This window comes from Mastigoproctus giganteus, chromosome 2 (assembly GCF_048544385.1).
Source record: "Mastigoproctus giganteus isolate SK-2022 chromosome 2, ASM4854438v1, whole genome shotgun sequence".
Lineage (NCBI taxonomy): Eukaryota > Metazoa > Arthropoda > Arachnida > Uropygi > Thelyphonidae > Mastigoproctus > Mastigoproctus giganteus.
In genome coordinates, this window is record NC_143576.1 from 100,957,684 (window position 1) to 100,984,009 (window position 26,326).

At 38.0% G+C, this 26,326-nt stretch overlaps 1 protein-coding gene across 1 annotated transcript in view; it reads left to right on the forward strand.

Moving 5' to 3' along the window:
- LOC150089465 (uncharacterized) overlaps positions 1-26,326 on the forward strand; it is a 1,372,165-nt gene that overhangs the window by 319,925 nt on the left and 1,025,914 nt on the right. Inside the window, exon 15 of the mRNA XM_090389992.1 lies at positions 627-680. Coding sequence (XP_090246118.1) covers positions 627-680 — 54 coding nt within the window. The remainder of the gene's footprint in view (positions 1-626; positions 681-26,326) is intronic.

The window sequence follows — 26,326 nt, forward strand, 5'->3', positions numbered from 1 at the left end:
ATAACACCCACCGTCTGTTTACCGAGCGAGCAACAATACAAATGCCGTTACAGCAAAGTACTTTTACTGTTAAATTTCATCGAACTTTTGCAGGCTTTCTTTACCTTAGCCGAATTAATTTAGTTTTCATTAAGAATTAATTTCCTTAAGAGAGAGTTTATCCTTTTCTCTTTACTATACGATCTATACTCGAAAGCTGTGGTGCTGTAATTTAATTCAATCTTGTTAGGATTGGTTGTGTACATCATATAAAACCTGTATAAAAAAATGTTTTTTTTTTTATCTTAATGGGGCAATGAGACTTAAAATTAGTACTTAGTGGTGTGTGTGTGTGCGCGCGCCGCGCGCACACACACACACACACCACACATATTATCCAACCAACATGGGTTGGTTGGATAATGCGATAGTGTGTATTTGTTGATAATAATAGTTAATTTACAGGGAGAATGTAGATGTCAGTGTAATTTTTGCTTTGCTCCTATTCCTTTCTCACTTATCTCTTTGAGCATTTAGAACTTGAACTTGAACATTTAGCAAGTCAGAATATGGTTTGTATGTTATTAAATACCATATTTTAATGCATATTTTTCTATCACTCACTCACTGTTTATTTTTTGTTTTAGGGATTTCCTGGTTCTCCTGGAGAACATGGGCTTCCAGGGCATGATGGATCTCAGGTATTGCATATTTTTCTTTTAGTTTTGGAGGTAATTAATATCATATTAGTTACTAAGAATGCAGAATTTTAGCTGACAGTACCAACAGCAATTATTTGAAAAATAAGTTCAAATTTGAATTATTGTTGATGATATGCCATTAAACTGCCATATCATTTTTTTTTTTTTTTATGAAAAAAAAAAAAAGAGAGAGAGAGAGAGAGAGAGAGAGAGAGAGAGAGAGAGAGAGAGAGAGAGAGAGAGAGAGAGAAAATTCTTAAATACTGTATACACTACAAATAGTATATGATTTTCTTTTATAAAAAGTAAGAGAAAAAAAAATTGTAAATGTATTTGTATACGTAAATTAGGATATACATTACCATTTGGATACCTCATAAGTAATTTCTTATCTATTTGTGACAGAAGACTTGACGTCTGTGATTTTAACAACGAGGGAATTCTGGAGCTATAGTCTAAATCAGTGGTCTCAAACTGGCGGCCCGCGGGCCGCATCCGGCCCCCGAAGCAATTTTACATGGCCCGCAAATACATTTCAATTATGCATTTGTTGTAAATACGGTGCTTATATTCACTCTCATTTTGTTAAAAAAAAATTCCGGCCCGTCAGCTGCTTTCAGATCGTGCATTCAATTTGAGTTTGAGACCACTGGTCTAAATCACTGCTATCTTCATCAGAAGAATAAACAGTTAATTGCTTACCTCTAGTTAAATATTCATTGGTTATCTCTTGTTTATATAAATTATTCTTGATTTCTAAAATATTTTCATTCATCTTGTTTAAAAGCATACTGCCATCCTTATATGTGCAAGAAAACCACAACAGAACACCTAATACAGTTAAAACACAAATATATCAACCACTACTGAGGAATAATGGTTGAAATATTGATAACCTGTAGAAAGTATGTGTAGTAACATATACAAGGTGTCTGCAAATGATGTTTCCGATTTTGATATATTTTTTTCAGAATTACTTCAAGCTACACTCATGAAACACATACCAGCTGAAAGAACAATTCAATAAGTTTTATGAAGGTACATAAAGTCATTGGTAAAGTTCATTGTGGGCATCATGAGTAACTCGAATGATATTCAGTCTCCTGCCTCATGCTGTGCTTCATTTTGTGATAAATTTACCGAAGGCCTCTGTGATTCGTGCCTTCAGCGCTTGCAGTGTCATTGGTAGTGGAGGGATGTACACATTGTCCTTCACATAACCCCACAAAAACAAATCCACTGGCGTCAAATCAGGTGACCTCGGAGGCCATTCCATATGGCCTCCACACGCAATCCAGTGCTGAGGAAGATGTTCATTCAGATATGACTTCACTTCATTATGAAAATGCGGAGGGGTACAGTATTGTTGATAAATCATATGTAATGTCCTCCTGCAGCTATGGCATTAACCATTGAATAAAAAAATATCAAAATCAGAAACATTATTTACAGACACCATGTATTAAGCTTCATATTAATGCTTAGTATCAAAGCATCGGTTATGTTAGCACTGATTATCAGTCAATAAATTGTTAATTTCAAGACTTAGAAGCTTTTATCTTTTGTCAGTTATATATGGTTTAGAATTTGTTACCAATTGTAACTACTACTACCTTTTGTAACTAACAACAGTATAGCATATCATTTTTGTTTGCTTAAACTTTGTTTATCCATCTCATGTACAAGATATACTTCGTAACCATTGTAGCCATTTTATTTACTCTAGTATCAGGAAGTCAATTGTTTGTTTTTACTTTTCATCTCTATACTGTTGTTAGTGTTGCTGATTTGAATATTGACATGGAGAGGAGAATTAAGTGGAGAATATAATTATCAGCTCTATTGCAAGCAAGTTTTCTGTAAAGATTTTCTTTGCATAGTCATTTCTATATTTCTAAGAAATATTTCGATATTAAGAGAACAGAAATACAAAAGGAATTAATAAGAGTAAGGATTTGCAGTTTAATGTTAGAAGTTAAAACATATTACTGTTGTTTAAAATTTCTGTTTTTCAAGTTTGTTTGAAGGAAAAATGGAATGTTACTCTGAGCTGGTAGTTCTGTATTCATGCTGTATTCACAGCCTTAATGCAAACTGAAATGGATGAAGCTTTGCATTTAGTTCCTATTCAACCGGTGAAATACCACCACGTTGCTTATTGGAGACTTGAAGTGGTGAAACCCATATTTAGTCTCTAGAGCAAAGTTTCTGGAATTCCCCCCCCCCCCATACTTCTCCTTCAACCCATGCACGGTACTAAGTACTATAGGTTTTGATACCTTTCGTGTTTGGGGTTTTCATAAAAAAAAAAAAAAAAAAAATTTAAAACTACTTTAAGTAATTGCTGGATTATTATAGCTCATTTTCTAATAAAGTATTTTCTCAGGCAAGGCTTACAAGCAGTGGTGTAACTATGCCACTGCGGTGCATTGGGGCCCATGACCGAAAGGGACCCACTGCCCCTTTTGGTCATGGGCTGAAACAGAAAAACATTTAATTGAGTAAAAATGTAACTTTTTTAGTTATGTTTTTGATAAAATTTCCTATGTCTAAGAACAATAATATTTTTCACACAAAGCGTGTTTATTGTTAGCTAGCTGCACGGTACAATGAAACTGCAGTAAATAGAGGTGAAATGGTATTAGCATATCTGCTGCTTCCAGGGCATTTTTAAGGATTTTTTTATTTTTACCAAAACAAATATTTTCAGGGGGGCCCACACTAAATTTTGCATTGGGGCCCACTTTTTCTAGTTACGACACTTAGAAGTCTATTCTAGACAGTAAAGACTTAACATAATAGACAGTCTTAACTGTCTATTCTAGGTAGTTTAAGACTGTACCTTTACTGAAGACTGTAAATCAAGAGACTAGGAAATGAATATTTATCACTTACTAAAAGGACACAAGTAGGCCAGTATAAGAAAGACTGGTTTAGAACTTTTTCCGGAAGTGCTATTTGTCAAATATATTTTTTTGAGCATTAACAGATGTATTATAAAGGTGTTTCAAAAGTTTTATTAAGTTGTAAAAATGTTCTCTGTGATAAGAGAACATTTCACTGTTGACATTTGTAGTGAGAGAACGTGTCTTAATAGTTCTCCTAAGTCTAAAGTGTAGGAAGAGTATAGAGATTAGAGAGGTTAGATAATTGCTTTTAATTAATTTCTTTAATATATTGTGAAGTTTATTTTGATATAAGTTTTTTTTCCTGTAATAGATTATAAAGTTAATTTTTATAATATTATAAATATAATTTTTTTAAAAGTTACACTCTGTGATATTTAGTAAATTTAACAGTGGTTGTGACAAGATCCACCTTGAATACTTCATCAGAGGTTATCATGACTTGTAGAGAAATAGCTGATGGCAATTTCCAGGTGAATCATGATTTCATCATTTGCAGAACCTATGGCATGTACTCAAAGGTCAACCTACTGGATAATCATAGCTCAGCGATTCTTTTCTTTGTCACTGCTGTGTGGAGTGTACCAATCTAAAGTTAAAATTTGGTGCATTGCTAGAAGAATTTGAGTCACTGAAAAAAACAGATGCTTGCCCTTGAGAATAATGTAACTGGGAGCTTGTCAGAGACTCAAAACTCTAGTAACCTACCAAGTGATGCACTCCAGATTCAGGCCCCAGAACAGAATAACCAAGTGCAAACTGTTTTGGTTCAAAAGGAAGACTCCATTGTCAAGGAAATGGGAAATATGTTTTGTAATAAAGATAGGTGGACTGGAACCAGAGTATGTCTGCTGGGAGCAACAATTAACGATATCACCAACAGAATGTCAGATTTTAGGGAGGGGGAAAGAGAATATTATTATTCATGTGGGGACTAATGATATTAAATATACATGATCTGATGATTTGTTAGACAAATATAGGACAATGCTGAAGAAATGCCATGAGTTAGGTCAGAATGTTTATGTGTCTGCAATTCTGCACAGGGAAATTTTTATCAGCTTGGCCTGTACTTGTAGGTAGAAGGAATCTGTTTGGTAGAGATGGGATACATTTAAACAAAGGTGGTGCAAGGGTTTTTGCCGGTATTATTGAAGATACCTTAATGGTTCAGAGGAACTGATTGTTTGGAGATGGGACAAGGGTAATATAGATACTCATTTATCTGATGATATTGGTCAAAGTAATGCTTGCACATATATGAAGAGTTCTTGTTTGTTACCACAACTGATCACATTAGCAAGATGTTCTGAGGGCAGGAACATTTCAAATGAGCCAGTAGCTAATGCCAGGGAATCAAGCTTAAATAACTTCAAGGGGTATGTCAGGGTAGTTAACTATACAAGGACACTAAGTCTTAATTGTTTATATAGTAGTGTCAGAAGTGTTGTCAACAAAATGACTGAATTTGAACTGCTGGTTAGGACAAGTAATGCTGATATGATAGGGCTTATGTAAATAAACGTGGTGTCACCCAGAAATAGGGAACGATGATATGTACAATGTATTTAGGAAGGATATGGCAGATAGAAAGGGTGTGGGGTGGAGTCATGCTTCTTATCAAAAGCAGCCTGAGTGCGACAAAAGCTTTCCCAGATTCAAAAGTTTTGCATGTTGTATGTTATTATTATTGTTATTGTGTTTTTTTTTTTTTAGGAGCATTAGCAACTAAGGCCATATTGCTCCGGGATATGCAGTGGTCATTCCCTGACCTTTCCGCATCCTCCGTATTTGGTGGTGATGGGCTTGAACCCCGGTCTAATCAAGAAGCGTGTGCAACGCACTGCTGCTCCTTCCCACCTGGCTACGGGGGCGCCCGCATGTTGTATGGTGCAAGATAGGTGGAAGCAAAGGTATAATGAGAGTGGGAGTAATCTACAGGCTGGGTAATTGTGAACATTATGATGAGAGCCTCTACATGCAAATGGAATGGGCAAGTAAGCATGAATGTTTTATTATGTTTTCCCCCATGTCGCGTTTCCTTCCCATTTGTTTCAGTCTAACTGATTGGAGCAAATGGCAAGGAAACTCGACACGAGGGACAACATTTTTAAATCAAAGAATATTCAAATTCTGAATATTCTAGACCTGATTACCATCCATGAACCAGATGACATAATAGGGCTGACAGTACAGGAACCAGTAGCAGGAAGTGATCATGGAGTATTTTCTAAAAATTATTGGTTTTTGTTATCCATTTGTTTAAAATTATTAGTTCAATTATTATTTGTGTTTATCTTTATCTGCTATAGTAGGTGTAGCTATTTTTTACTTTCCCTCTGAAATTGCTTAAAAAAATGAAGGTTGAAGTGGGAGAGGACTATGGCCATTTTTCAGTGAATAGATATAAGAACAATATAAATACTATTTAGTTTTATTCTGTGTAATTCTGTAGGAGTATAAATAATATTAAAAGTCTTGTTGGAAGTTTTTGTTCTATAAACTGTTAATTTATAATAATACAAATGTGATTTTATAATATAACAATAATACATAACATAGTAAGAAGTCAACGTAATTCTGTTGCGATTGTTCTGAATAAATATAAGAACAATATGAGCACTAATTAGTATTTTTCTGTGTAATTCCATAGGAATATAATTAATGTAGCAATTTATTTTGAGGAATGAAAATGTGGTTATGTTTGTTTTAAATTAAATTTAAGAAACACTTAAACCAGAAACTAAATACAGAAAAATATTTAATACTCTTGCTGTTCTGCTCCTTTGAACCTAACTATCCCTATATCAAAACAGAAAAATAAAATAAACATAAAAATGTATAATAAACTAAAGAGTAGAAAGGGAAATAACCAAAGCAACACCTTTGGGAGAGCAATTGCCCAATTCCTCACTCAAAAAGACACACACCCCAAAGAACAAGCACTATTAAAATTAAAAATACCACAAAAAGAAATAAGAGCCCACAAGCACTGTTCTTTTAAAGGGACAATGGCACTTGGAAACTACTAAAAGTGTTATATTTTAATTACTGATTACTGCCACAGCAAAATATCACTGAATGTCCTGATATGCCCTGGACATTAAGATAAGTAATGAATCAACATAAATTATGCTATGGCCACCAACCTCTGTGGAATAAATAAGGAAACATAACAAAAAACACAAAATTAGAAGTCAACATTTGCAATTGATGAATCCAAAACAACATGCAATATGCAACTCAGAATTAAGAAATCATAATAAACAGACATTGAATTTAAGTAAATAACTCAAGTGATTAAATTACTATTACTAATATAAACCAAATGATATTCTATCATAAAACATAATGAAGAATCTGAGTGATGGCCATAAATGTTTACATTAAACTATAATGGGACAGAAGAAACTAAATTAAAAAAGGGGTGATCAAACAACGTTATGTCTATACTCAAAGTAACAATTTATTATGGTGAATGAAAATGTGGTTATATTGTTTTAAATTAAATTAAATTGAAGAAGAACTTGAACCATAAAATAAATACAGCAAAATAATTAATGCTGTTGATAGAGTTGTAGAAGGCAAGGTGCTATTCTGCTCCTATGAATTTAACTACTTCTATATCAAAACAGAAAAATAAAATTAACTTAAAAATATATGATAAACTAAAGATTAGAAAAGGAAATCACCTAAAGCAATACTTACTCTTTGGGTAGCAAAAACCTGAACCCTAGCTTAAAGATTCACAGTACACACCCCAAAGAATAAGCACTACTAAAATGAAAAATACAAAAAAAAAACAAAGATCCCACAAGCACTGTCTTTTTAAGGCTTCAGCACATGTGAATTTAAAAAATTATTTTTTATTATTTTTTTTTTAATAGCACTTGTCCTTTGGGATGTGGGCGTGTGTCTCTTTTTGCTTTGATATAGAGTGGTTAGATTCATAGGAGCAGAATAGCACCTCACAATAACCCTACCAAGGGCATTAATTATTTTGCTGTATTTATTTTGTGGTTAAAATGTTAAAGTAACAATTTATTATGGGGAATGAAAATGTGATTATATTGTTTTAAATTAAATTAAATTGAAGAAATACTTGAACCATAAAATAAATACAGCGAAATAATGATATTTTTTAAAAGAAAATGGGATTTTTTAAAGAAACTTACATTACATGTTAAATAATGTAACTAAAAATGATGTAGTACTGCCATCACAAAACTTGGGAATAGCGTAGCACATTATTATACTTATCTATTAGTTTCATGTGGTTTTTTAAAATTAAATTTAGACTAAAATCATGCCTCCGACTGAAGCAGCAAAGCAAGAGGCTCAAAGTAACAGGAATGCTTTGGTTCGGGAGTGAATTTCTGACATGATGCACCCAAAAGGGATGTTTTACTGTGTGTGTGTGTTTGTTACAAAGAGTGTAAGGAGATTAAGCATAAATTTAGCATTCTGATAGGCTTATATAAAGTCTTCAAGAATAGGGATGATGCCCTCAAAGGAATTGAAATGAAGGCCCCCAAGCATTCGTCTGCTCAGTTTAATGCTAGAGACTATGCTTGATCATCAGACAACATGACATTTTCAACATCAAAGATATTTCCTTCCATAGTTTGTTTGTTTGTTATTTGGTTTTTAGGAGCATTAGCAACTAAGGCCATATTGCTCCTGGGATATGTGGTGGTCATCCCTGACCTTTCCGCATCCTCCGTATTTGGTGTTTGGTGGTGGTGGTCACGTTCCTTCCATAGAAAGGAGCTAATTTCAGTGACTTTCTTGTTAAGGAAACAGTAAATATATTGTCTAAAAAGGATTGGAAGAATAGAACCAGGGTATGTCTGGCCAAGGACAAAAGTTAATGATGTTAGACAATAGCAATAATCTTTTAAAGGCATAAAAGGTGAAGTTGTTGGACAAGTTGGTACTAATGGTATTAAGCATAGATCTGAGAATTTACTTAACAGGTATAGGGCAACATTAACACATAGTTGTAAATTGGGATTAAATTTGAAAGTGTGTCTGCAATTCTGCCAAATGCAGTAGGAGGGAGTGCATGATGAGAGACTTACCAATCAGTTCAGCTCTGGAGAGACTGTGTTGGGCTCATTATATAGAATTTTTACCAGTATGGTCTGTGCTTGACAGAAGAATCTATTTTAACAGAGATGAGATACACTTTACAAGGCAGCATTAGATGCATTGGAAAACTGCAAGCTTGAGAGGATGTAGCGAGTAATAGACTAAAGAGGCATAAGTGATTCTTGTGTTGCTTTTTTTAGGATGCAGAAGCAGCCTGGGAAGCAATGTGTTGGTGATTACAAGGTCTGCTGCAGATCTTCACAGTACAAGCATATACATGAGCTGTGTTAGGGTTACTATGAGTAACAAAAGGCACATGTACATGCTAGTGCTAGGAGTATATTAAACAAATTTGATGAATTTGAAGTACTGGTTAATTCATTAAATGCAGACATTGTAGGGATATCAGAAACCTGATGCCACTCAGACAGAAGGGATGTGGAGTTGAATATGGTGAGTACACAGAGGATGGAAGGGGGGTTGGTGGAGGAAGTTATGCTATTATTTGAGAAACACACAGAATCTAAGGCAATGCACATGGCTCATTCAGGCAGCAGCACAACGTTGAGTCAGTTTAGTTTAACCTATGCACTGGAAAAGAAAGTAAGAGTAGTAGTAGTAAGTTATAAGCCAAAAAACTGATGATTATAATAAAAGCTACAGACATGCAATGGGTCAGCAGATCAGAATGTCTTATAATGGGATTTTATCTTATTATACTGACTGGAATTTGTGGGTAAGTGGCTAACACAGTAGCAGAGCTTTTCTGGAAGTATTGATTGACTGGTTTCAACACTAGCATGTTATTAGAGGCAACAAGAGAGCAGTACTCTTGATCTGATTAACAATGGTGAGTAGCATTAGTAGAGGCATATGATGCAAAAAAGCAAGTTTATACAGCATCAGCCAAAAAAAAAAAAAAAAAATAAATAATAAAAAAAATAACCCTTCCCATTTCACACATTCATTCTCTCCAAAAGTTTATCCAGTTCTTCCTTCATTTTATTTAACCTATCAGCTGCCACAATGACAGATGGAAGTTTGTTCCAGCAAACAACCACCCACTGACTAAGGACAAATTTCTGCACATCTATTCTACAATTGTCTTTCCTCAGTTTGAATATATGTCCCCAAATTTGGAGCAGTGTGTCATTGGAGGCAAATTGCTACTATGGATAAAGGGATGGTTGAGGGGGAGAAGACAGAGAGTGGTAATCAATGGACACTGCTCATCATGGACTAATGTTATTAGTGGAGTCCCTCAGAGTTCAGTGTTGGGTCCATTATTGTTTTCTCTATTTATAAATGATATTGATGATGGTATATCAAGCTTAATGTCCAAGATTGCAGACGATAGAAAGGTTGGCAGGGTTGTTAATTACACTACTGACGCTATGCTGCTGCAACAGGATCTGGAAAGGTTGAGCAGATGGGCTGAGAGGTGGCAAATGAAGTTTAACATCGACAAATGTAAAATACTACATATGGAAAATGGTAACCCCAGAGCAACGTATCAACTTTGTGGTACTACACTGACAGTGGTAGAGAATGAAAAGGACCTGGGGGTAATTGTGCAGGCAGATATGAATTTCTCCAAGCAGTGCAGACAGGCTACAAGAGTAGCTCATGGTGTCTTTTTAATGATATACAGGAATTTTTCCAGCAGGGATAAGGAGGTGATTATTCCCTTGTATAAGGCAATGGTCAGGCCGCACCTTGAGTACTGTATACAGGTCTGGAGGCCTCATTTCAAGAAGGATGTAGATCTGCTGGAACGAGTACAGAGAAGGGCAACAAGGTTAGTGAACGGAACGAAGGGTTGCTCTTATGAAGAAAGGCTTAAGTTTTGCAAATTACAGTGTTTGGAGACTAGGCACCAGCAAGGTGATCTGATAGAGGTGTATAAAGCCTTGAATGGTTTGAGCATGCTCAGTGCTGATGAAATTCTTTCTCTTGCTCAGAATAATAACCTGAGAGGGCATAAATTCAAATTGAGGAAAGACAGATGTAGGATAGATGTGCGGAAATTTTCCTTTAGCCAGCGGGTAGTTGGTTGGAGGAACAGACTTCCATCCCTTGTTGTGGAAGTTGATAGCCTAAATAAATTTAAGGCTCAGCTGGAGGGGTGAAGTGGAAGTGGTTTTTTTTTTTTTTTTTTGGCTGATGCTGCATAAGCTTGCTTTCTTGCATCTACTAATGCTAATGCTAATCTGGGCAAGAGGAAAAATACCATCAGCAATGAGCTTGCTTAAACCATTGAAGGCCTTATACACCTCAATCAGATCACTTTGCAGGTGCCTAGTCTCCAGACACTGCAATTTGCAAATCTTAAGCCTTTCTTCATAAGAGCAACCCTTTGTTTCATTCACTAATCTTGTTGCCATTCTCTGTACTCGTTCCAGCAACTCCACATCCTTCCTGAAATGAGGCCTCCAGTCCAGTATACAGTACTCAAGGTGTGGCCTGACCATTGCATTATACAAGGGGATAATTACCTCTTTATCCTTGCTAGAAAAATTCCTGTATATCATTGACAAGACACCATGAGCTACCCTTGCAGATTGTCTGCATTGCTCAGAAAACTTATATCTGACTGCACAATTACCCACAGGTCCTTTTCATTCTCTACTACTCTGAGTGTAGTACCACACAGTTCATACGTTACTCTGGGGATATTGCTACCCATATGCAGTACTTTACATTTGTCAATGTTAAACTTCAGTTGCCACCTCTCAGCCCATCTGCTCAACTTTTCTAGATCCTGTTGCAGTAGCATACTGTCTCTAGTGTCATTAACAACCCTGCCGACCTTCGTATCGTCTGCCAACTTAGACATTAAGCCTGATATAAACCTTCATCAATATCATTAATAAATACAGAAAATAATAATGAACCCTGTGGGACACCAATAATAACATTAGTCCATGAAGAGCTGTGTGCATTGATTACAACTCTCTATCTTCTCCCACTCGACCATCCATTTATCCATAATAGCAACTTGCCCTTAATGAAACACTGCTCCAATTTGTACATCAGTCTTCCATGTGCAACAGTGTCAAATGCCTTCCTAAGATACAAGTATATGATATCAAAATTATTCTTTGCATCCAGTTTCTTTGTGATGACATCATAGTATCCAATCAAATTGGTGAGACTAGACATGCCCTTAACAAACCCATGCTGTGTCTGTGCTATAACTGAAGTGTTGTCTAGATTATCCTGCATTACTTCTTTAACCAGTGCCTCCATTAATTTCTCCGGAACAGAAGTTAAACTAACAGGTCTGTAATTACTTGTCATCCTTTGATTCTCCTTTTTGAATTGCGGTTATATTTGCACATCAGTCCATGGATACCTCCCCTGACTCCGAGGAATATGTCAGAATTAGGGCTATGGGGTTGCTTACTTCCTCTGCCACCTCCATTAATATAATTGGATAGATCCCTTCTACCCCAGGTGGCGCCTCTGTAGCCAGGTGGGCAGGAGCAGCAGTGCGTAGCACACACTTCTTGATTAGACCGAGGTTTGAGCCCGTGCCCACCAAATATGGAGGATGCAGAAAGATCAGGGAATAACCACCGCATATCCCCAGAGCTATATGGCCTTAGTTGCTAATGCTCCTAAAAAACAAACAACAAACAAACAAACAATCTACCCCAGGTGACTTTCTTATATTTATTTTGAACAATTTTTGCTCCAATTTGCTCTCAGTTATTACAAAATCATTTAGCTCACTGCCAGAGTTTAATACACTTCTGGCTATCCCCCTCCCTGAATAACTCCATATGTGTAAATGTTGATGCAGAATACTCATTCATTTTGGTAGCCACCTCAGCAGAATCATCAACAGTTAAACCATCAATATCAAGTGGACCAATCTGATTCATCCCCTTCCTTCTAAAGTGTATATAAGTAAAGAACTCTTTTCTTTTTCTTTGCATCCTTTGCCAAAGATTTCTTGTAATCTGCCTTTGCCTGTCTAACCTTCTTTGTGACTTGATTACAGACCAGCTTATATCTAACATAGGCTTCTGTGTCACCTGTTAATTTATATGTAGCCCATGTATTTTTCTTCTCTGCCACATGTCTCATTAGTTCATCTGATATCCATTTAGGCCTAAACCTTGAACGGTACAAGTAAACACATGGGTTGTGTTAGGGTAGCTAAGAATAGGAACAGGTGCATGTTTACTTGCGTATACACCAATGCTAGAAGTTTGTTAAATAAATTGGATGAATTTGAGGTGTTGGTCAAAACATCAAAGGCAGATATTGTTGGGATATCAGAGATGTGGTGTCACACAGATATAAGGAATGCAGAACTGGAATTTGGGGAGTACAATGTGTACAGGAAGGGTAGACAGGATAGGAAGGTCGGAGGGGTTATGCTATTAGTTAAGAAACACATAAAATCCAAGGAAGTGAAGCCAGTTGACATCGCTGGACAGTACAGTGTCGAGTCAGTTTGGTGTGACATAAGCACTGCGAGCTCAAAATTGAGAGAAGGAGTGTGTTATAGGCCTAATGACTCTGATGAGTATAATAAAAAACTCCAATTTGTACCTGGAAATAGAGTGGGCCAGTAAATCAGAGAGTCTTATAATGGGGGATTTTAATTTCCCAGATACTGACTGGAATTTGTATGTTGGTCACTCACACACTAGCAAGGCTTTTGTGGATTCATTGGATGATTGTTTTCTACATCAGCATGTTCAGGAGGCAACTAGCGGGAGTAATACTCTCGATCTGATTTTCAGTAGTGATTCTTCAATCATTAAGAATCTGCAGATTAAGGAACCACTAGGTAGCAGTGATCACAGTGTGCTGAAGTGGGATTTACTCAAAATGGTAACTACCATCAGGGGGAAAGGGAAGTGTTTTTGCTTTCGTAAAGGCGACTACGGCGGTCTGAGACAGTATTTAAATTCTATTCGCTGTGACAAATTGATGATGTTACCAACAGCAAATTCAAAATGGGAGGCATTCAAAGAATTAATCTTTGAAGCTACTAGGCTTTACATACCAACTAAGAAATATTGTTCAAGATTTAGGCCTAAATGGATATCAGATGAACTAATGAGACATATGGCAGAGAAGAAAAATGCATGGGATACATATAAATTAATGGGTGACATGGAAGCCTATGATAGATATAAGCTGGTCTGTAATCAAGTCACAAAGGAGATTAGGCAGGCAAAGGCAGATTATGAGAAATATTTGGCAAAGGATACAAAGAAAAACAGCAAAGAGTTCTTTACCTATGTAAACTCTAGAAGGAAAGGAATGAATCAGATTGGTCCACTGGATATTGATGGTTCAACTGTTGATGATCCTGCTCAGGTGGCTAACAAACTAGGAACCTTACAATAAAGATCATATATATATATAAATGAGTATATTGCATCTACATTCACACATGAGGAGTTATTCAGGGAGGGGAATATCAGAGGTGTATTAAACTCTGGCTGTGAGCTAAATGATTTTGTAATAACTGAGAGGAAAGTGGAGGAGAAATTGTTGAAGATAAACTTAAAAAAGGCACCCAGAGTGAATGGGATCTATCCAGTTATATTAAAGCATGCAGCAAAGAAAGTAAGCAAACCTTTAACCATAATTATGAGAGCTTTCTTGGACTCAGTGGAGGTACCCATGGACTGGAGATGTGCAAGTGTGACTCCAATTCACAAAGGAGGATCAAAGGGTGACACAAGTAATTATAGACCTGTTAGTTTAACTTCTATTCCAGGAAAATTAATGGAGGCAGTGGTTAAAGAAGCACTGCAGGATCATCTAGACAAGACTTCAGTTATAGCTCGGACACAGCATGGTTTTGTTAAGGGGAAGTCTTGTCTGACCAATTTGATTGGATACTATGATGTGGTCACAAAGGAATCGGATGCAGGGAATAACTTTGATATTATATATTTGGATCTTAGAAAGGCTTTTGATACTGTTGCATATGGAAGATTGCAGCACAAGTTGGAGCAGCGTGGGATTGGAGGCAAATTGCTGCTGTCGATAAAGGGACGATTGAGTGGGGGAAGACAGAGAATGGTAATCAATGGACACTACTCTTCGGGGACTAATTTTAATAGTGGAGTCCCTTAGGGTTCCTTATGGTGTTGGGTCCATTGTTTTCTGTATTTATAAATAATATTGATGATGGTATATCAGGCTTAATGCCCAAGTTTGCAGACGATAAGAAGGTTGGTAGGGTTCTTAAGGACACTAATGAGAGTACGCTGCTGCAACAGCAAGTAGAAAAGTTGAATAGATGGGCTGAGAGGTGGCAAGTGAAGTTTAACATTGACAAATGTAAAGTACTACATATGGGAAGCAGTAACCCAAGTGTAATGTATCAATCGATAGTGGTAGAGAATAAAAAGGACTTCTGGGTAATTGTGCAGGCAGATATGAAGTTTTCTGAGTAGTGCAGATGGTCTGCACGAGTATCTCATGGTGTCTTGTCAATGAGATATAGGAATTTTTCTAGCAGGAATAAGGAGGTGATTATTCCCTTGTATAAGGCAATGGTGAGGCCACACCTTCAGTACTGTATACAGGTCTGGAGGCCTCATTTTAAGAAGGATGTAGAGCTGTTGTAATCTTAAAAAAAGGCTTAAATTTTGCGGATTACACTGTCTGAGGACTAGGCAGCTGCGAGGTTATCTGATTGAGGTGTACAAAGCCTTGAATGGTTTGTGCATGCTCAGTGCGGATGGGATTCTTCCTCTTGCTCGGAATAATCACCTGAGAGGGCATAAATTTAAATTGAGGAAAGACAGTTGTAGGATAGATGTGCGGAAGTTTGCCTTTAGCCAGTGTGCAGTTGATTGGTGGAACAGACTTCCATCTTTTGTTGTGGAAGTTGATAGCTGAAATAAATTTAAGGCTGAGCTGGACAGGTATTTGGAATGAACGGAGGGGTAAAATGGGAGCGTTTTTTTTTTTTTTTTTTGGCTGATGCTGCATATGCTTCCTTTCTTGCATCGTATGCCTCTACTAATGCTAATGCTACTATTTCTTAGTTAGTAGGAAAAACCTAGTCTCTTCCAAGATTAATTCTTTGAATGTTTCCCATTTAGAATTTGCTGTTGGTAACATCATCAGCTGGTTTCACTGTATAGAATTTTAAAACTATCTCAGGCTGCCATAGTCACCTTTAGGAAAGAAAAAACCCTTCCCTTTACTCCAGGTAGTTACCTGTTTGAGTAAATTCCAAATCAGCCCACTGTGATCAGTACCACCTAGTGGTTCCTTTATCTGCAGATACTTAATGCATGAAGAATCACTACTGATAATCAGATCAAGAGTATTACTCCCTCTAGTTGCCTCCCGAACATACTGCTGTAGAAAACAATCATCTAATAAATCCACAAAAGCCTTGCTAGTGTGTGAGTGACCAATCTACAAATTCCACTCAATATATAAGAAATTAATATCCCCCATTAAGACACTCTGATTTAGTGGCCCACTGTATTTCTCTGTACAGTTGTTCATTATACTCATCAGAGTCATTAGGCCTATAACACATTTCTACTCTCAAGTTTGCTTTCCCTGTGCTTATGTCTCACCAATCTGGCTCGAAAATGCACTGTCGAGCAGTGTCAACTGGCTGTACTTCCGTGGATTTTATGTGTTTCTCGACTAATAGCATAACCCCTCCTCCCTTCTTATCCAGTGTATCCTTCTCTGATATCCCAACGGTATCTGCGTTTGATGATTTAACTATCATCTCAAATTCATCAAATTTATTTACCAAACTCCTAGCATTGGTGTACATGCAAGTATATATGCAGCTGTTCCCATTTTTAGATACCCCAACACAACCCATATATTTTCTTGTTCCCCAATGGCTCCCAGTAGTCTCTGAATCTCCTGCACCTTGTTTTCCAGGCTGCTGCTCATTCCAGTAGAAGCAGTGCAATAATAACTTTCACCTCTGCCAGTGGATACTGTTAATCTATTAGTCCGTGTATCTTCCCCCCCCCCCAAGCTAGCAGTTTTCCAGTCCACCTAACACTGCTTCGATAGCATCAGCAAATATTCTTGCATCCTTTGATATATATATATCTAGAACATCTGATATATCTAGCACAACTGTATGAGAATAACAACTAAAAATAGAAACTCAGCTCTCTAACCAGTTCAAAATCCAAAAAAGAATCAAACAAAGATGTATCCTCTCTTTAGTTCTCTTCAATTACTGTAGTCAATATATTATTAGAAAAGTTTTAGATGATTGGTGAGGTCGTATCGTCTTAGGTGCAAAAAGATTTTCAATCTTGTTGCAAAAGGTGGAAATGACAATCCGTCCCAGAGGCTCACTTTTCGTATGAGATTGGCACACCCAGAATCCTGAGTTGAATATTATCAGTCTTCTCTTTCTTAGTGATTCCTTTCTACTTTTCTCTTTCTCTCTCTTCTCAGGGTAACTTGGAAATTTTTTTTTTTTGGCAGGTGCAGCATAAGCCTCACACTTCCTTGCACCATATGGCTAATAAAAACAATAATAAATTATTATTATACGAAATAAATACGTACAAAATGAATATGTACATCATGCAAGCATACTACGAAATAACAAATCTAAAGACTGATATGACAACTTACAGGGTTAGATGGCATACCAAGTGGCTGGAACTATTTCCGGATATTCAGGTCAGTGAATAGCGGACTATCGTCACGAAGAACTTGCAGATTGCAACGAAGATTGCAGGAACTTGATAGTTCCTGCAATCCTGGAAAAAATCAAGAAGGACGTGAGCGATCAACTACAAAAGATAAAGAATACGGAACAAGAGGAGGAAGAACATACCACCACTGAACCAGAGGAGAAAGAGCAAGAAGAAATACAACCCACAGCAGCTGAAGTGGAAAGAGACGAGGTCATGATATCCAGAATAGAGGACGAGTGGAAAAAGGCCATAACGAATTTGAAGGAATGGACCCCACAAAGACTCACGTGATATCGAAGCAGAGGCTGAATAGAACCTTGTGGAGAGTCACAGACCACCTCAATTGGCAAATAATACCACATTACCTCAACAACAACGGTGCAACACTAGAGGCCATCCACACAGCCGTGTATTGTGCTGCTGTAGCAGCCACTAGGATTAATTGAAGAGAAACAAAAGGCCAGCAGCAGAGTAACTGAAAACAGAAGGAATCGCCAGCTTGGGAAAGAAGACTTCAGCATAAGAATTAAGAGAGAATATATGCCAATTGACCCAGTATAGGCTTCTACAGGAGTCCTGGAGAAGACGGGAAAGAAGGGAACGGACCACCCGAACAGAAGATGATTGAGGAGTTCTGGGGAAACATGTGGAGCAGGGAAGTAAGACATATCAGCCGAGTCCTATGGATAGAACTAGAACACAAGAAAACCAAGGACATACAAGGAATGAGAGAGTGGGAGATTCAGGAAGAAGTAAAACAGACAATCAAGAACTCTCACAGCTGGTGAACTCCAGGAATAGATAACGTCCACAATTACTGGTACAAGAAGCTCACTTGCACACACAAGCACCTGGCAGAGCAGTTCACCCGAACGATAAGGCAACCAAAGACCAGTCTGAAGTTTCTCACTCAAAGAATCACATATCTGAAGTCTAAAGATGAATAAACAGGAAACACGGCAAAATACAGCCAATCACCTGCCTTCCAACAATGTACAAGATCCTGACCAGCTGCATAACCAGGAAGATATCAGACCACTTGGAGAGCCAGAACATAATGGCCAAACAGCAGAAAGAATACAAGCGGCTGAGCAAAGGATGCAAGGAGCAATTAACCATAGATGCCACGGTTATGGAGCAAGCCTACAAGAAGCACCACAACATGTACTCAGCCTACATCGATTACCGCAAGGCCTTCGACTCCATGCCTCATAGCTGGCTAATAGAGATGCTGAACATCTACAAAGTCAATCTGATAGTGACAAACTTCCTAGGAGAAACAGTTGTAAAATAGAGTACCACCATTAAGGTTGAAAACATCACAACCAGGCCAATCACCATCAGGAGTGAAATCTTTCAGGGAGATGCTCTGAGCCCATTGTGGTTCTGTCTAGCACTTTACCCGCTATCCACATGCTTAACAGTAGCAAGTACGGATATAACCTCAAAGAAGGAAGGAAGAACCTGCACACCCTCACCCATCTGATGTACACGGATGACATCAAGCTCTGTGCGGGAACTGAGAAGCAGCTCCAACAACTACTCCAGATCACCGAAGAATTCAGCAATGATATTAGGATGGAATTTGGTCTAGACAAATGCAAGACCCATGGATTGTACCAGGGAAAATTAGTTAACCTACCAGCTGCAGACTGGTAAAGAAATCGAAGCCATGGCAGAGGGAGAGGTCTACAAATATTTGGAGATGATGCAGGTTCAGCAGTTACAGCACAAGGAAATTAAGGCCTGCCCGACCAAAAAATACCATCAGAGACTCAGAAGCCTGCTGAAAACAAAGCTGAACAGAGGGAACACAGTTAAAGCCATAAACACCTATGCAGTCCCAGTGCTAACATACTCCTTCGGGGTCATAGATTAGACTAACACTGAACTGGAGGATATCATGAGAAAGACAAGGACAATGATGACCAAGTGCCGCCAACACCAGCCGAAATCAGCTGTGGAGAGACTGACAATTGCCCGAAAAGAAGGAGGAAGGGGCCTGATAGACCTCATCGCAACAGAAGACAGTGATTGCTAACTGGAAACTTCAGCAGGCCATAAGGAAGGTAGACAAGCAGTATACTCCACTCAACCTAAGCGAGGAGTCCCCTCCCAACCAAGAGGCACAAACGAAGCTAGAAAGATGGGCAGAGAAGACACTCCATGGCAGACACTACAATGATCTCCATCAAGATTACATAGATAAAATTAGTTCTAATGCATGGCTCATGAGCGGGACACTGTTCCCCAAGACTGAAGGATTCATGCTCGCTATCCAAGACCAGGTAATCAACACCAGGAACTATAGAAAATACATCACCAAGGAGGCCCGAGTGTCTGATGACACATGTCGATATGAGCCACCTGGCCTCAGAAACAATCCAACACATCACCACGGGATGCAAGGTGATCACCCAGACTGAGTATACTAATAGACATGAACAGGTAGCCAGTATAATACATCAGAAGCTAGCAAAGAAATATCAGTTGATTGAAGAAAGTGTACTACAAGTTCATACTACAAGTATGAACTCCAGACAGTACTAGAGACCGAAACCCACAAGCTGTACTGGGACTGTGCCATAATAACGGATAGGACAATCCTGCACAACAGACCGGACAACTCTTGTGGACAAGAAGGAAAAGGCTACCTATCTGATTGATATAGTGGTACCCAACGCTGGCAACCTGCAGAAAACTCACGGGGAAAAATCAGGAAGTACACGAACCTAAGACAGGAGATCAAAGAGATGTGGCATATGCAACAAGTAACGACCATCCCAATCATAGTTTCAACCACAGGTATGGTGCCAAAGACCCTACATGACAGTCTAGCAGCAATAAGTCTCCCAGTGAACACCTACAAGAAACTCCAGAAAGTTGCAATCCTGAACTCCTGTAGGATAGTCAGAGTTCCTCAACCAACAGTAATACTAGAATTAACAACAACCACTCTGTGTACTTGGTAGCAATACCCCTCACGAGGTGGAACCTCCAATCAGGAAGAAATAATAATGAAAGCACAAAATTAGGATTAAAAACTAATTATAGTAAAACAAAATTAATGATTGCTGATAGACCATAAATTTCTCAGCAGAAAATTAGTGACATTCCAAAATCGATCTCGTAGAGAAATTTCTCTTTCTTGAATTGCTGATCCAATAAGGGAAGCAGCCAACAGCAATCAAGAGACCGGTGTTTGGCTGTAAAGTGATGGTGCAGATATAAAATATGAAAAGATGAAGGATATCACAACAAAAACTAGTCTTGTGTCAGCCATTGTTTTTTCAATAGCCTTATATGAAGCTGAGTCTTATCACTAGTAGTGGCATATGATGCAAGAAAACAAACTTGTACAGCATCAGCCAAAAAAAAAAAAAAATTCTAATTCACCTAGCCATTTGCTCCAAAAATTTGTCCAGTTCTTTTTTGAATTTATTTAAACTATGAACTTCCACAATGACAGATGGAAGTTTGTTCCAGCAATCGACCACTTGCTGGCTAAAGGCAAGTTTCTGAACATCTGTTCTGTAACTGTCTTTCCTCAATTTGAATTTATGCCACCTCAAGTGTATAATTTGAACAAGAGGAAGAATTCCATCAGCATTGAGCTTGCTCAAACCATTTAAAGCCTTATATACCTGTCAGATACCTCGCAGGTGCCTAGTTTCCACATGTTGCAATTTGCAGAACTTAAGCCTTTTTCGGTAAGTGCAATCCTTTGTTCCCTCTCACCAATCTCATAGCCCTTCTTTGTACTCATCCAGCAGCTCTACATCCTTCCTAAAATGAGGCCTCCAGGCTTGTATGCAGTACTCAAGGTACGGCATGACCATTGCCTTATACAAAGGGATAATCACCTCCTTATACCTGCTAGCAACCTGCTAACTTCAACAATTTCTCCTCCACTTTGCTCTCAGTTATTACAAAGTCATTTAGCTTCCTCTTAGAGTTTGATACACTTCTGGCCACCACATTTGTCGTGGCCAGAAGTGTATCAAACTGTATATAGCAGTATACAGAAGTGTATACTGCTACCCATACGCAGTACTTTGCGTTTGTCAATGTTAAACTTCAGTTGCCACCTCTCAGCCCATCTGCCTAACTTTTCCAGATCCTGTTGCAGCAGCATGGTGTGTACCAGTACCAGTGGTTTGCAACACTGCCAACCTTTGTATCATCTGAAAACTTGGACATTAAGCCTGTTATTCCTTCATGCATCATTGATTAATATAGAAAACAACAATGGTCGCAACACCGGACCCTGGAGGACTCCACTAATAACATTAGTCCACTAAGAGCAGCGTGCATTGATTACTACTTTCTGTTTTCTCCTACTCAACCATACTTCTGTCCATAGCAGCAACTTTCCCTTAGTGCCATACTGCTCCAATTTGTATAGCAGCCTTTAATGTGCAACAATATCAAAAGCTTTTCTGAAATCCAAGAATATGATATCAAAATTATTTTTTGTATCCAGTTCCTTTGTGACCACATCATAGTATTCAGTCAGATTTGTCAGGCAAGATTTCTCCTTAACAAACCATGCTGTACCTGAAGTATAACTGCATTCTTGTTAAGATGATCATGCATTGCTTCTTTAACCAGTGACTCCATTATTTTTCCTGGAACAGAAGTTAAACCAACAGGTCTGTAATTACTCGTTTCACCCTTTGATTTCCCTTTCTGAATTGGGGATACATTTGCACTTCTCCAGTCCATGGGGGACCTCTGAATCAAGGATGCTCTCATAATTATGGCTAAGGCTTTACTTACTTACTTCCTTTGCTGTTTTCCTTAATATAACTTTTGATTTCTCCTTAACATAACTCGTTTTGATAACGCGTTTGATTTCTCCTTAACAAACCATGCTGTACCTGAAGTATAACTGCATTCTTGTTAAGATGATCATGCATTGCTTCTTTAACCAGTGACTCCATTATTTTTCCTGGAACAGAAGTTAAACCAACAGGTCTGTAATTACTCGTTTCACCCTTTGATTTCCCTTTCTGAATTGGGGATACATTTGCACTTCTCCAGTCCATGGGGGACCTCTGAATCAAGGATGCTCTCATAATTATGGCTAAGGCTTTACTTACTTACTTCCTTTGCTGTTTTCCTTAATACAACTTTTGATTTCTCCTTAACATAACTCGTTTTGATAACTCGTTTGATTTCTCCTTAACAAACCATGCTGTACCTGAAGTATAACTGCATTCTTGTTAAGATGATCATGCATTGCTTCTTTAACCAGTGACTCCATTATTTTTCCTGGAACAGAAGTTAAACCAACAGGTCTGTAATTACTCGTTTCACCCTTTGATTTCCCTTTCTGAATTGGGGATACATTTGCACTTCTCCAGTCCATGGGGGACCTCTGAATCAAGGATGCTCTCATAATTATGGCTAAGGCTTTACTTACTTACTTCCTTTGCTGTTTTCCTTAATATAACTGGATAGATCCCATCCATCATTGCACTTACCTTTCTTATGTTTAACTTCAACTATATTTCCTCCAGTTTGTTTTCAGTTATTTCAAATTCATTTAGCTCCCTCTTAGAGTTTGATAATTGTTTGTTTGTTTGTTTTAGGGTTTTATGGCACATTAGCATGAGTTTGATAAACTTCTGGCCACGACTTCTCTACAGAAGTCGTAATTTGTGAATGTAGATGCAAAATAGTCATTCAGTTTGTCAGCTACTTGATTAGGATCATTAACAGTTTAAGCATCGATATCAAATGGAACAATCTGAATCATCCCTTTCCTTCTAGAGTTTACATAGGTAAAGAAATCTTTGCTGTTTTTCTTTGCATCCTTTAACAATGATTTCTCGTAATCTGCCTTCTCTTGCCTAACCTCCTTTGTGACTTGATTATAGACTAGCTTATATCTAGCATAGGCTTCTGTGTCACCTGATAATTTATATACATCCCATGCATTTTTCTTCTGTGCTACTAGTCTCATTAGTTCATCTGATGTTCATTTAGGCCTAAACCTTGATCAGTATTTCTTAGGTGGCATGAAAGCCTTGTAGCTTCCAAGATTAATTCCTTGAATGCTTCCCATTTAAAATTTGCTGTTGGTAACATCATCAGTTGGTCCCACTGTGTAGAATTTAAAAACTGTGTGAGACCACCATAGCCACCTTTACAAAAGCCAAAACCCTTCCCCTATACCCCTGATGGTAGTTCCATCTTAAATAAATCCCACATCAATACACTGTGATCACTGCCATGTAATGGTTCTATTATCTGCCAGTTCTGGTGATCATTAACTACTCCACTGTTCTTAACGTCATCTGCAAATTTAGACCACATACCTCTATTCTTTCATTGATAAGTGGTCCCAAAACTGATCCTTCGGAAACCCCAATTCTTACATTAACCCAATATGAGGAATAACCATTTAAGGATTTTCCCTGTGATTCCAACCTGTTCCAGCATGTAAAGTAACTGCTGATATGGAACTGAGTCAAATGCTTTGCTGAAATCTAAATAAACAATTTTGAAATTATTCCCTAATTCCAGCTCATGAGTGACACTGTCAAAATAACGATCAATATATATGCGATCAACCCCAGGAGCCTTACTCGCCTGTAGGCTCAAAAGTTTTTTCATTATAATCATGTGAAATTTCAGTATCATTAATTACATATTTTTCAACTTCACTCCCATAATTTATCATTTACATAAATGGTATGGCGCCTCCGTAGCCAGGTGAGAAGGAGCAGCAGTCCGTAACATACGCTTCTTGATTAGACCGGGGTTCGAGCCTATCACCACCAAATACAGAGGATGCGGAAAGGTCAGGGAATGACCACCGCATATTCCCGTAGCAATATGGCCTTAGTTGCTAATGCTCCTAAAAACCAAATAACAAACAAATATAAATGGTTTTTCTTCTGTAAATATCAATGCAAATTGTTTTCTAAATCAGCATGTTCGGGAGGCAACTAGAGGGAGCAAAACTCTTGATTTGATTATCAGTAGTGATTCTTCATGCATTAAGAATCTGCAGATACAGGAACCACTAGGTGGCAGTGATCACAGTGTGCTGAAGTGGGATTTACACAAGGAGGTAACTACCATCAGGGGTAAAGGGAAGGGTTTTTGCTTTCGTAAAGGCGACTACGATGGTCTGAGACAGTATTTAAATTCTATACAGTGGGACCAACTAATGATGTTACCAACAGCAAACTCAAAATGGGAAGCATTCAAAGAACTTATCTTGGAAGCTACTACTCTTTACATACCAATTAAGAAATATTGTTCAATGTTCAGGCCTAAATGGATGTCAGATGAACTAATGAGACATATGGCAGAGAAGAAAAATGTATGGGATACATATAAATTAACATGTAACACAGAAGCCTATGATAGATATAAGTTGATCTGTAACAAAGTTACAAAGGAAGTTAGGCAGGCGAAGGCAGATTACAAGAAATCTTTGGCAAGGGATGCAAAGAAAAACAGCAAAGAGTTCTTTACTTATGTAAACTCTAGAAGGAAGGGGATGAATCAGATTGGTCCACTTGATATCGATGGTTCAATTGTTCATGATCCTGTTCAGGTAGCTAACAAACTAAATCAATATATTGCATCTGCATTCACACATGAGGAGTTATTCAGGAAGGGGAATGCCATAGGTGAAGTAAACACTGGCAGTGAGCTAGATGATCTTGTAATAATTGAGAGTAAAGTAGAGGAGAAATTGTTGAAGATAAATACAAGAAAGGCACCTGGGGTGGATGGGATCTATATTAAAGGAGGCAGCAAAGGAAGTAAGCAATCCGTTAGCCATAATTATGAGAGCTTCCTTGGACTCAGGGGAGGTACCCACAGACTGGAGATGTGCAAATGTAACCCCAATTCACAAAGGAGGATCAAAGGCTGACACAAGTAATTATAGACCTGTGAGTTTAACTTCTGTTCCAGGAAAATTAATTGAAGCACTAGTTAAAGAAGCACTGCAGGATCATCTTCACAAGAATTCAGTTATAGCTCAAACACAGCATGGTTTTGTTAAGGGAAGGTCTTGCCTGACCAATTTGATTGGATACTATGATGTAGTCCCAAAAGAATTGGATGCAGGGAATAACTTTGATATTATATATTTGGATCTTAGAAAGGCTTTTGATATTGTTGCACATGGAAGACTGCTGCACAAATTGGAACAGTGTGGCATTGGTGGCAAATTGTTGCTATGGATAAAGGGATGGTTGAGTGGCAGAAGACAGAGAGGTAATTAATGGACACTGCTCATCGTGGACTAATGTTATTAGTGGAGTCCCTCAGGGTTCAGTGTTGGTCCATTGTTGTTTTCTGTATTTATAAATAATATTGATGATGGTATATCAAGCTTAATGTCCAAGTTTGCAGACGATACAAAGGTTGGCAGGGTTGTTAAGGACGCTACTGATGCTATAGTGCTGCAACAGGATCTGGAAAGGTTGAGCAGATGGGCTGAGAGGTGGCAAATGAAGTTTAACATTGACAAATGTAAAGTACTACATATGGGAAACAGCAACCCCAGAGCAAAGTATCAACTCTGTGGTACTACACTGACAGTGGTAGAGAATGAAAAGGACCTGGGGGTAATTGTGCAGGCAGATATGAAGTTCTCTGAGCAGTGCAGACGGGCTGCAAGAGAAGCTCATTGTGTCTTATCAATGATATACAGGAATTTTTCTAGCAGGGATAGGGAGGTGATTATTCCCTTGTATAAGGCAATGGTCAGGCCGCACCTTGAGTACTGTATACAGGTCTGGAGGCCTCATTTCAAGAAGGATGTAGATCTGCTGGAACGAGTACAGAGAAGGGCAACAAGGTTAGTGAACGGAATGAAGGGTTGCTCTTATGAAGAAAGGCTTAAGTTTTGCAAATTACAGTGTCTGGAGACTAGGCGAGGTGATCTGATAGAGGTGTACAAAGCCTTGAATGGTTTGAGCATGCTCAATGCTGATGAAAT